The sequence below is a fragment of the Dipodomys merriami genome, unplaced genomic scaffold, assembly GCF_024711535.1.
Source record: "Dipodomys merriami isolate MVZ:Mamm:240054 unplaced genomic scaffold, mDipMer1.0.p SCAF_12, whole genome shotgun sequence".
Lineage (NCBI taxonomy): Eukaryota > Metazoa > Chordata > Mammalia > Rodentia > Heteromyidae > Dipodomys > Dipodomys merriami.
Window position 1 is genome coordinate 13371431 of NW_027202493.1, and position 12972 is coordinate 13384402.

The 12972-nt window shown below is 38.0% G+C and overlaps 1 protein-coding gene across 1 annotated transcript in view; it reads right to left on the reverse strand.

Annotated features, from left to right (window-relative positions):
* Positions 1-12972, reverse strand: part of Tnks (tankyrase) — a 144405-nt gene continuing 131433 nt past the window's right edge. Inside the window, exons 21-27 of the mRNA XM_070016261.1 lie at positions 9270-9390; positions 7811-7908; positions 7082-7156; positions 6672-6777; positions 5774-5960; positions 3991-4147; positions 1-2152 (exon numbers count right to left, since the gene is read on the reverse strand). Of these exons, the coding sequence (XP_069872362.1) occupies positions 2066-2152; positions 3991-4147; positions 5774-5960; positions 6672-6777; positions 7082-7156; positions 7811-7908; positions 9270-9390 (831 nt within the window). The 3' untranslated portion in view covers positions 1-2065. The remainder of the gene's footprint in view (positions 2153-3990; positions 4148-5773; positions 5961-6671; positions 6778-7081; positions 7157-7810; positions 7909-9269; positions 9391-12972) is intronic.

Here is a 12972-nt window from a genome sequence, read left to right on the forward strand (position 1 = left end):
TTGGGTAGTGGTTTATCTTTTTAATGAAGCTATAGAGCTGTCCATATCTACACCATATTAACTTGTTTATTTAACTAAAACCCACAGCTGTATTTACTGTTCTGACTATGTTGGAGGTGAGGGCGAGTAATACACACTCCACAGCTACTGAAAATGACACTGAGAGCCATTTCTTCAACCGTTTTACACACAGCAAAAAAGAAGGGAAGGAGGAAAAAAGCCCTCTAGTGCCACTAAATACACAGCCAAGAAAAAAACACCCAGCCTAGGTCACTGACACTTCAACAGAAGCAACAGGTAACGCTAATTCTTGGTTGAACTTTGAGGACCCATGCAAGCTTCAAATAGAAAATTCAGCAGTCTCAGTGCCTCATTCTAGCATTGGGCTAAAGCCACAAAAAAAGTTTATTTCGAGAGTTTACTTCTACGATTTTGCATGTAGCCATTTTATTTCATGTTTGGAAACTTAAAGGAGGTCACAGCTTAATCAGACTGCACTAAAAACAAAAGTTATATTAGTTTTCAGGACTTTCAATGGATGTGGCAGGTTTACACTGGTTCTTATTTTTCTATGATGTTCACATTACTTTTGCTTCAAAGCTGAGTGAGATGCACAGCATGTCAAGTAAATAAAAATATGCACTCTGCCCAATACTCAGTCATGGTGACCAGACCAGGGCAAGCCTAAGGACTACAGTGGGTAACTTTCATTACTGTCTATATGTACTTTGCAAATGTTGGTGAGAAGAAACAGTATGGTGCTTCCTTATCAAATTCATTAAAAAAAAAATAACCGAAAGGGCTTTGGTTTCAATTTTTTGTCTAAATATATTAAGAGCTCAAAAATTTAGTGTAGAGATCTTTATAAACTATTTGAAGCATGCTACTCAAAATACCCTTCAAATCTGAAGTCAAAAAAGTTCTTGCATTTGTGTACATCTATTACACAGGGTTGAGTCCTAGCTTTCTAAACTAAAGAGACAATAAAATGTTTTAAGACCTTAATGAAGTACAATAGTTTCACTGACTTTGGAAATAAGGCAGTTACTGTTGAGGACCCCAGTTCTGGTGGTACAGGTTGACTGAAGGGAAGTATCTATTCTGTGAGAAGTCCCTTCCACGCTTCTTGGCTGCAATGTGCACAGCCAGGTGCTTCTCATCAAGCTCCCTGCTTGTAGGCTGACTAGCCAGCGCCTTGTAGGCAGTTCACTGGGGAACAGAAGTCATCATTACTTCACTCAGATGTGTTCCTGACTATGCTTTCTGGGGTTCCAGCACTGTCCTGAACTCCCCATGCAGCAGGCTGTACTGGAAAAAGGAAGTGGCTGTTCCTGGCTCTAATATCTCATCAGCTCCTAAGTCAGGCTGATGGTCTGTGTCTTCCCTTGTAAGCTGGGCAGACTAGAAAAAGGAAATTAAAGTTTGATGTTTTTCCTTTTCATCTTCATTTATGTTCACAACAAGCACAGATACAAAACCAACAAAAAAGTGGAAACAGCATCTTGCTTAGCCAGAAGCTCAGGCTGCACTGCACTGTTAATGGTATTATTCAGTGTGACTTGTTCAAAATATCCTGGGAAGGGCTCTGGGCTCATTTTCAAAGTAACTTAAAAAAAAGGAAAAAGCACCAATGATGCGTGTTTGAAAAAAAGTTCAATGAGCCCGTCATATGTGTGTGTTTGTTATATGTCACACACATAAAGCAAATGTAGTATGCGAATTATGAACATATGAGACAGTATTGGTTTTCTTTTTCCATTTCCAAGTCTAGATCAAAGAAATCTGGCTTAAGAAATGGGTAACTGCAATGAGAATGAGCCTGAGATATGTTAAAAGGCCGCCCTTGTAAACATTCCCTCAAAGGGAACAGTAGCAGTTGAGTATTTGTTATTCATAATATACTCATCACTATCGCAATGCTTTATAAAAGACGAGTAGCTTATTTCTAGGCTGTCAAGGATGAAGAGACTATGGATTTTTTTGTTGTTGTTGAACACAATCCACTGTAATCTAGTCCCAGGTTGGCATTCGATCTGGTTTTTACTGGGGGGAGAGGGGACATTTACTAGGTCTTCTGCTCTGCAGCTGTGGCGGTCTGTGAGGGGGCTTCTGGTTTCACAATCTGGTATGTGATGAGATACTCTGGGTATGCCTAGAAAGGACAAGAAGAAAAACAACTCACCCTTTTGGTAGGTGTCATATTAAAGTTATACTTATTGAGAAGCCTCAGTGGTTATTAATCTGAACCAGCATTCTACCTGGCCCCAAAGAATGTGGGAAATCCAGCAAAGCAACTGGGATCTGACCAACCAACAGGTCCACCTACTAATTTGTAAATAAACATGTTAAATCCTACAGTCTAGAAAACCAGATATTATCTGTATTTCTTTCCCCCTGCTTTTTTTCTGTACTGGGGATGGAATTCAGGACCTTGAATGTACTAGGCAACAATTCTACATCTGAGCTATACTTCAGCCATCAATTTCTATTCACAATAGTGTAAATTTGTCACACTTAATTTATCCCTTAATAATAAGGCATGTCGGGGCTGGGAAGGTGGCTCAGTGGGAGAGCGCCTGCCTTGCATGCCTGAGGCCCTGGGTTCGATTCCTCAGCACCACATAAGCAAAAAAAAAAAAAAAAAAGCTGGAAGTGGCGCTGGGCTCAAGTGGTAGAGCAGTAGTCTTGAGCTGAAGAGCTGAGGGACAGCACCCATGCCCAGAGTTCAGGCCCCACGACTGGACCAAAAAATAAATAAATAAATAAAATAAGGCATGTGCCATAAACAGTAAAACTAAGGCAGGAAGCAACAATAATATCTGTCTTCACTTCATTTAGCAAACTCTGTCACACAGCATATGGTCAATAAAAGTTTCTAAATAAAAGACTAATTCTGCTGAGCAGAATTCAAATTAATTGTAGAAAATGATGTAATCCTAAATCTCACCTAGAAGGAGTAAGGGTGAGATATGTTGAGATAGTTCAAGTACCATTTTTTATAGCTAATTAAAAGTATCTTTAAAGCCGGGCGCTGGTGGCTCACGCCTGTAATCCTAGCTACTCAGGAGGCTGAGATCTGAGGATCGCGGTTCAAAGCCAGCCCGGGCAGGAGAGAGACTGTGAGACTCCTATCTCCAATAAACCACCAGAAAACCGGAAGTGGCGCTGTAGCTCAAGTGGTAGAGCGCTCGCCTTGAGCTGAAGAGCTGAGGGACAGCGCCCAGGCCCAGAGTTCAAGCCCCACGACCGACAAAAAAAAAAAAAAAAAAAAAAAAGTATCTTTAACAGAAAAGACAATGGCTCAGATTTACACTTGCTTCCTCCCCCATATTCCCCACCCCCCATATTTTCTTTATACTCTTTTTTTTTTTTTTTGGTCGGTCATCGGGCTTGAACTCTGGCCCTGGGCGCTGTCCCTCAGCTCTTCAGCTCAAGGCGAGTACTCTACCACTTGAGCTACAGCCCCACTTCTGGTTTTCTGGTGGTTTATTGGAGATAGGAGTCTCCTGCCTGGGTTGGCTTTGAACCGCGATCCTCAGATCTCTGCCTCCTGAGTGGCTAGGATTACAGGTGTGAGCTACCAGTGCCTGGCTTTTAGCAACTTTTTGATGGGAACAAAAGGATGGCTGATGAGAAACCTTAACCAGAAATCACTATGAAGACAGCAACTGGAACAAGAAAAGTTAAAAAAAATCCTCTAGTTTGTATACTACACAGGAATCCTTTATCACTAACTATAAAATAATGATAAAAGTAGACATGGTATCTCAGGTGGCTGAAAAATACTCCTCATTTGGGGGAGGAAAGTATTTTGAGTCCTCAAATATATCTGCTGAATGCTCACATCTAAATTACTTGATTGATGATATAGTATCTGTAATAAAGAGTTTAAGATAATTAAAAACCCTACTTTTTAACATTTAAAATGCAAGAAAAAAACATGTGGACATGTTTAATAATCTAGTCATACTTATTCAATGAGTAACACACCTGTTCGCCTCTGTAGATGACATATTCAGCATATGCCAGCCCATTGACACTTGGTCTACCAATAACTGAATGATGACCTGGAGGGGCATGAGCCATTTTCATGGTGCTGAATTGCAGAAAAGATTTTCCAAGGGTCACTCTACAGAAAAGCATTTGTCTAAAGAAAAAAGAAGAGCAATATTAGAAGGAAGCTATGTATCTTCGAATTATTAAGATTTTTTTTAAAAAAGATAAGTTTAATAAAAGGCAAGCTAACTTAAATGTTGTTTTCAAATTTTTGACAGAAATTGATATATTGATTTACTATACAAATATTATCAAGGTCAATAGTGAAAGTATAAGGTCATTCTGGTATGTTTTAGGAACCACAGAAAATGTGTGGCTTTAAGTAGTGCTTAGTGGATAAAGAGAAATATTAGAGAAAGCTGCATGAATGGATAGGTAAAATGTAAAGAAAACAAGCAGAAAGGCACCACATCTGAAATTAAGATTGGGCTTATTTTTCGTTATGAGGAAAAAGTCAAAATGGGGATAAGTAATAGAGTGGAACATGAACAACAATACTTAGCTTAACTATATGGCTGGAAATCATATTACCTGGGTTAAAAATGAAATTAGTGCAGTGCAGATTATAGGGGCTAAGGAATAAGGAAGGTTGTCTGAGAAAAAAGTATATAAACTTTCGTGTGTCCACTCTAGCTTGCTCCTGCTTTTGCAAACACAACTGTACTGGAATGAAGCCTCACTTTTATTTACATATAGTCTATAGAAACTTTTGTAGGACTGAGTCAACCTAGTCATTGTGATAGGGATCCCAAGGCTGCAAAGCCTAAAGTAATTACTACCAAGACCTTTAAAGAAAAGGCCAACTCCTAATCTAAATGATATAAAAGTTTAATCAGTGAAATTGGTTACACTGTTAAATATAAAGTTACCTAAGTTGTTTTTAGTAAGGATCTTTGTGTTATGAACACAATGAGATTATTTGGGGCCAACTAAAATTTATGTTGGACCTAGCATAATTGGATCCTGACTAGATTTTCTTTTTCTTTTTTTTTTTAAGTTGGATATTACTCGTGATTTCCTAGGGATGCTGGTTTGATATTGTGTTTTCTTGTGGGTCTAAGAAAGAATGAATCTGTTCAACATTAGGAAGAGGCTTTGGCATTCCATCCATATATCATTAAAACTAAGCATTCCAAGTCAGCTCTATGAAATACCTCTTGACCTGCCAGGTCCTGACTTCTTCCTTTCTGCCCCCAGGGTTTCTCTGTTGGTGTTATGCCTGGCCAACCCATGAGGCTATAAGTAGCCAAGTAGATAGTCCTGGCTCATGTCTACTCAGTGGCTTGTGTTGTACAGGGTCCCCAAGTGATGGTGTAGATGTTGATCAGTGCAAGGGAGAAAACGGTGGATAAACTCATCTCTTTCACCTATGAATACAGTATTGTCCTGAGAGCCTCTGAGATGCAGTACTTCATACAGCTTCTTAAAGCAATCAACTGCACTTGCTACGGAACTGCCTTTCCTAGTTCTGACTGTGAAGAAAGGCAAGTGAAGACCAAGGAGAAAGGAGACCAAGATTTAGACAATTCTATTATAACCTATGGCTGTCAAGTAAATATGTCTGGTTTTAACCACTAGTACCTGCTTTGTCCAACTTTTAAGCATGGGTGGTTTATTAGGAGGTAAGACTGTGGAGAATCTGTGACAACTATAGAGACTGAGAGGCAAGTGTGGTTGGTTAAGGTGGTAGCCATCACACTAAAGGCAGGATGCTTACCTGTGACATATATAACATGACCTATCTTTGTGTGTGGGGCAGCCTGTTCCTCCACCAATCCCATAAACATACTGGTTGCTTTTAGAGGAGTTTTCAGCAAAATAAATTCCAGCTCCAAACATTCCTCCGATGTAAGCATGTCGCTCATCAAACCCTTTATGAATAATGGCATTAATGAAAGGAGAACCTAAAAGTATAACAAGAGATTCGTTTTTGAATAGAATTTCAATTAGTAGCATATTTTTACTGAATATATTCAGTAATTAATAATGCAAATTCATTTTCTAAGCTGGCTGATTATATATAAATTATTGTACTTTACTAGAATCAGCAAAGAATGTGACATGTATCTTTTAACATAGTGTTAAGAACAAGAGTATTTTACATGCAATCATGATTGTGATGAGCTAAAGAATTACACTAACTTATGGGCTGGGAAGGTGGCTCAGTGGTTGAGCGCTTGCCTTGCATGCCTGAGGCCCTGGGTTTGACTCCTCAGCACCATATAAGCAAAAAGAAAAAAGCCGGAAGTGGCGCTGTGGCTCAAGTGGTAGAGTGCTAGCCTTGAGCTGAAGAGCTGAGGGACAGTGCCCAGGCCCAGAGTTCAGGCCCCACGACCAGACCCCCCTCCCCCCACCAAAAAAAAAGAATTACACTAACTTACAACAAAATATACTTTACCAGGTGAGTCAACTTGCAACTTAAGCTCTGAGACAATTTTATATATATTACTTTCTGCATGTGCTTTGAAAGCTAATACTGACATGAAACACTAGCTAGTACCAACAGTAAGTATTTGAGAAATAGAATCGAAACAAGACATTTGAACACAACCAATCCTGTATTAATTTTCTGCCAAAGCTTGGAGGGATGTCTGCAATGACTCCATGGTACGTACCATGAAAGAGCATGCGCTCATTGTGATGGTTGTGGTTCTCCTCAGATACTTCCTTTTGTCTGTGACAGAATCGCTCTCTCAATTTCTTGTTGACAACTTTTTGAATCTTTAATAAAGGATGAAAAAAAGAAAGTTAACTATCAATAAGAGGTAAGTTCCTAATTTACTAGGAAAAGTGTTTTACTTAGGTAGGGTCAGTTTTGTTTTCTTGTTTGTTTTACTTAAGTGATAGAGTCATGTCAGTGGAATTCAGCTACTATACCTTTTAATGAAATGATTTTTACTTATACTTTTTGTTATTCTGTATTTTGGGGTTAATTCTGACATCTACTGGCATCATTTATATCTTCATCAAGATTTAATTTTTGGGTAAGCAAACCTATTATTACCATCAAAGCTTTAAAACTTACTCGAATGACATTGTATCTGTTAAAGATGCCACCAGCATTCCCACCATCTCTATGTTCTCGAATAGTACTCTGCATCTGTAGAATAAAATGTTTTAACTTTATAAAAATACACTAGTGTATTAATTCTAAGGATATTTCCTGTGTTTCCAATATTTCAAGTTTCCCATATGGTTTCAGTGAATAGCCAAAAACTCAGAATTAGTAAATAGGAGTTCACTAACAAATTGTTTAACAAATTTAGTGACATGAGAAAATAGAGATTAACTAAAGCTCTGAGAAAAAGTGATTTCTATACCATCTCTCTCTCTCAGGACATCCATACAAATAGTTGTCCTATTTTAACTGAAATAATTATGATTGGAGAAATTGGCAGCTGACTTCTGAACCATATGTGAAAATTAAACATATTGTTTAGAAAATAGTTCTAGTAGGATGTGTACTTACATGAATTTCAAGGAAGTCTCCAGAAAAAAAAAATCTACCCCACATACTGGACAATAAACATATGACATGTTATAGTTCTAATCTACAGTGGTATAATCTGAAGCACTGTGATGTTCTAAACCTACAGTCCTATTTCAATTTTGGCAATATTTTATTACCATGATCACTAATGGAGACTATTAACAGGCAAGTGATTATAGGAAGTTATAGATGAGCTTATGCTGACTAGAAGACAGGTTTAATAGGAGTCAGAAAATTAAAATTAAAATTTTTGATGTCCATTACCTCTTCTTCTACTGACTGATATTCTTTATCTTCTGGAGCAAGATCTAGCAAAATAGTTCCCTGATTTACACAATGAAAAGTCAAGTAAGGATTGGTTCCTGAAAGAGAGAAAAAAATACACATATAAAATAAAAGTCCATACTACCTTGGCCCTATGTTAGAGGAACTTAATAAATAACTGACATTTTGAGACATACCTTAAACTATTTTCATTTTCAATGTCAAACATAAAAGTGTATTTAACAACTACAACAAAGACAAGAGAATAAATTATGATATTTTAGGGAATTTATTTGATCTATTCTTTCAGAGTACCTTCTAGTCAGTAGGTTTTAATAGTATTTGTTGAACTAAACTCATATCATGAATGCCCATGAAAATATGTCTGACATTAGAGAAATCACAATGTGTCATGTGTAAAATGTAAGAATTATCCTTTACTAGCTTCAAATGCTCACTTACATGAACTTCCCAGTCAATTTTATGGATGGAGTATAATACACAGATAACTAAGTAGGAATCTAGTTCAAAACCTCCTTTTAAGCCAGACGCTGGTGGCTCCCATCTGTAATCCTAGGTACTCAGAAAGGTGAGTACCTAGGCTGGGCAGAAAAGTCCATAAGACTCTTATCTCTGATAACTTCCCAGAAAAAGCTGGAAATGGTGCTGTGGCTCAAGTGGTAGAGTGCTAGCCTTGAATACAATGAGGCTCAGGGACAGAGCCAGGACCAGTAAACAAACAAGCAAACAAACAGACACCTCCTTTCAGTTTCACATCATTGCAATTTTCTTAGCTTTGCATATTATCAAGTTGTTTTCCTTATCTTTTCTTGCTTTCCTATAATGAAAATTTCTAAGAGAAATGATAAACATGAAAGAAAAAGATAAGGGACTTTTGACAACAAAGGAAATGGAAAACAAAACAAAACAAAACAAAAACACCTGAGTTAATGGTCAAAAAGAAGGGATAAAGGTTCAATAAGAGGTAAAGAGGTAAGATTATGAAAGCCAGGTTTTAAGTATCTGACTTTATTCCCAAGCAACAGGATTTTATTGAAGGGTTTGAGCCCAAGAATGCTGGATCACATACTCATTCAAAAGGGTTGGGGTGGTCCGTGTGCAGAAGGCAGGGAAGGGAGGTAATAACAGAAAGTTGCAGATAAGCTGGAAAGTGATGTGATGGTCCTGGAGAGAGGTTATGGTGACTTGGGTTTGGTGAGAGCAACAAGATGGTGGTGTTTAAGAATTCCAGAGAAATGTACGAGATAAAATGTAGGAACAGAAAGGAGAACTCACAGGTATTTTCAGCTGGAGAAGTATGTTGCCAGTAACTGAGATGAGAAGGCAGAAGGTACTCTATCAGTTACATGTTGGGCTTTGGGGCCAGATTGTCTGAGCTAAAATGCCAGCCTTGACATTTATCTTGCATTGTTAACATAATTTTTTTCTGCCAGCTTACCTTGTTGTCCACCTAAAAGTCTTTCTACTCCTTTGATTAATTTGTGGCGATGTCCATATGCGTTGATCCCTATTTCTTTCAACTCTTCATGACCCATGTCAGCCAAAACATCTAGTGTAATCTGAAAAATGAAAGTAAAAATTAGTTGCTAAATCTGTAGCAGTTGTCCTCAGGGAATGAAGGTATTTCCACTTGCCTATAATGCTATGATTCCATACAAATACAACTCTTTTGTTTCCTTTCTGAGCAGGACTTTACGGCTTTCCTTTCATTGCTTTAATTATCAAGTTTTTAGTTTAACAAAAATACATCTTAATTTGCTATAACTGATGTGGAATTAAAAAAGGAGCAGTATTATAGAAATATAAATGATCATTGTTGCATTTCCTTCACATTACTGAGTTCTACCATCTTTTACCTGCCTTAAGATAGATAAGACATGGATAACTCGAAAAACGGGGAAATCACAGATTCCACTGTCCAGGAGGCAGTAGAAATGAATAGTAAAGAGAAAAGTAATTGGTATTGTGATTGGTAACAGAATATGGTAAGCAGATTTTAGGTAAAGATAAGAAAATTCTCTGTGTCAGGAATATTCAAGCCAGGAATATGCTGCTTAGAAAGTAATGAAATGAGCCGGGCGCTGGTGGCTCACGCCTGTAATCCTAGTTAATCAGGAGGCTGAGATCTGAGGATCATGGTTCAAAGCCAGCCCAGGCAGGAAAGTCCGTGAGACTCTTATCTCCAATAAACCACTAGAAAATGGGAAGTGGTGCTGCAGCTCAAGCAGTAGAGCACTGGACTTGAGCTGAAGAGCTGAAGGATAGCACCCAAGCCCAGAGTTCAAGCCCCAAGGCCGACAAAAACAAACAAACAAACAAAAAAAGAAAGTAATGAAATGTGGATTTGAAGTATTGAATGTGATTTCAGACCATGTGATAAAGAAGCTATATCAGGAATTCCAGTTAGGACAAGAGAGGAGGTAATTTATAAGCTCTCAAATTCTCAGATTTATCAATCCGGGCTGAAAAACACATTTTATTTTTGCACAAAATAACATTTTTATTTTTTCTTATTCATCCCTGTAGATGGAGATAATTAGTTGGCTCCATTAATATCTTTGTGGATGAAAGTAACTGTGACTCTACCACCACCAAGTGGCAGTGTTCTGATTGCATGAGATGAGATCTTGGGCAGCCACACACCTGTCATTTTCAGCCCACAAGAAGCTTGTTCTGTGACAATACAATACAAACACTGGTCTACAAGACTGGTCTTTCATTTTCTTTCTTTGGAAAAGAAAGAGTAATCTTTTTTATTTTTTTTTGAGTAATCTTTTTTAAAAATAGACATTCATATAAGATTCTAAACCATATCCATAGCCTTTTCTACTTATATAAAATACTTTTTTGAAAAACCTGAGAACTAAGATATAGGGCTCTGCTGATTTTTATCGTCAGAGTGAAATTTTTAAGTCTGATTATCTCAGTGCAATGAACATACATTGTTCATTCTCTGAAGTAATTTACTATATTGCTGCTAAGTGGCTATTTAAGAAATAATTGCTCTATTGGACAAAATGGGCAATTCACTTGAAATCGCTCAAAGGAAGTTTTCAGTAGAGCTTTCAAAAAGCACCAATCTGAAACACACATCTCTGAAACAGAATAGGATATTTCACAAAATAGGAGCCTTTATTATTTTTGGCTACATGTGATTTTAATAAAGATTGTGAACCACATTATCAATAATATCCTTTCTTCTTCTTCTAAATATTCTGTCACTTTAAGTAAAGTTGGCACAGAAATGGGATCTCATATTTATGCAACAACTACAACTCACAGATGCCTCAACCTTCTCTGAAGTGACATTCAGTATTTATCTAACGCAAGCAATGGGCAGGATCAGAACTCTCTCTATTTTCTTTTTTAGTCTCTCAATCATAAAAAAAAAAAAAACAAAACCCAGACCTAACTATCACTATGGCCACCCAAAACACTCTGACAAATAGACATGAGGCCACTTACTTTAGAAAGCTAGGCTGAGGGTAGATCCCTTAGTCTACAATGGCTTTAAGTATCTGTGTTTGGACTGAAGTGCTGCTCTTGAGTATTGACAAGGGAACAGATTTCAATCCAGACAGAATCCCTAAACTTATTGATACATTCCTAACAAATATAATGCAGTTGAAGCAATGGGATAGAATTCTTTTACTAGACTGTAAAAAGATCATGGTGCGTATCTTGGGCTCTCACTCTTGTGGAGGGCTCAGCTGGGGGAAGCCGGCTACAGAGAGAGCATGACTGCCACTTCTTACTTTCACACCCTATGTGAGAGTCTCTTCTTCTGGAGTGCAGGATTGCCTACTGACTTGTTTCTACCCAAGACTAATATAGCTATGGTGACAGGGTGTTGATTGGAAGATCCTCTTTTCCTCCTTGTGGAGTTTGATAAAATAAGATGCCCATTAGAGAGGCTAATGTGGTAAGGACTGATGCCTTCAGTCCAACAGACTGAAAAGATCTGCATTTTGTCAAGAACCATATAAATTTGGAAGGGGATCATTTTTTCAGCTGAGACTTCAGAATGAGATTCCAGCCCTAGCTGATACTTTACTGCAACCTTATAAGACAACTACACAGATCCTGCTCCACAAAATGTGTGTTGTTTTAAGCTGCTAGGGTTGTGGCCATTTTTTCAGCAGCAACAGCCAATATACATGGCATAAGGCTATTCAACCACTGTGAGTGACCTTGGAAGTGGATCTCCACCTGTTAGATGAGCCTTCAGATGAGACTGCAAGGCTTGGCTGACAGCTTTGACAGTAACTTCACAAGAGATCCTAAACCAGAGACAACCAACTAAGCCAGGCCTGCATTCTTATCCACAGAATCTGAGATAATAAATTATGGTTATTTTAAGCTATTAAGTTTTGGAGTAGTTTTTCTCATACTGCAGTAGATATACTAATATGCCCGTGCTATCTTTTTGTGTGCGGTGAGCCTCAGAGTATCATGATTTCTCACTCAGCTTGCTTGCTCAGAGCTGGCACTATACTACTTTGAGTTGGGCCTCTAGTCCAGCTTTTTACTACCTAATTAGAAATGAGTATTGTGGCCTTTTCTGCCCATAGTCCTTGGATCTTAGCCTCCTGTCAGTTAGGATTACATGTGTGAGGCACCTCTGCCCAGCTTCTCTATGCCATTTTGACATTTATCCAATTTAATAATCATAGTCCCACAGAAAGAATAAACATGAAAATAACCAAAAGGAAAAAAAGAAATCATTCATTAGGAAATTGGCTAAAGGATAGAAGGAATCAAAAATATCTGGAATCTTGAAAAAGAGAGAATGGCCCAACTTTACCTGCAACTGAATACAAATATATTATTGCAGTTCCACTAAGCCATTTATCATCTCTCTAGCCAATATTCATTATGTACTTGCTATCCATCAAATATACCAATGAAAGTTCTACTAGAGCCTTATGAGGAAACTGAGGCTAAGAAACGTCATAAAAACCTCAGAAGGCCAGGGATATAGGTGAGTGGTAGAGTAGTTGCTTAGAATGTCAGAGGCCCTGGTTTTAATTCGCAGCACCGGCTGTGGAAAGTACAAGATATTAAAATATAATATAGCTCAACAAATGTCAAAAGTCATGATATATAACTTGAGCCCCTTCCTTCCTTCCTTCCTTCCTTCC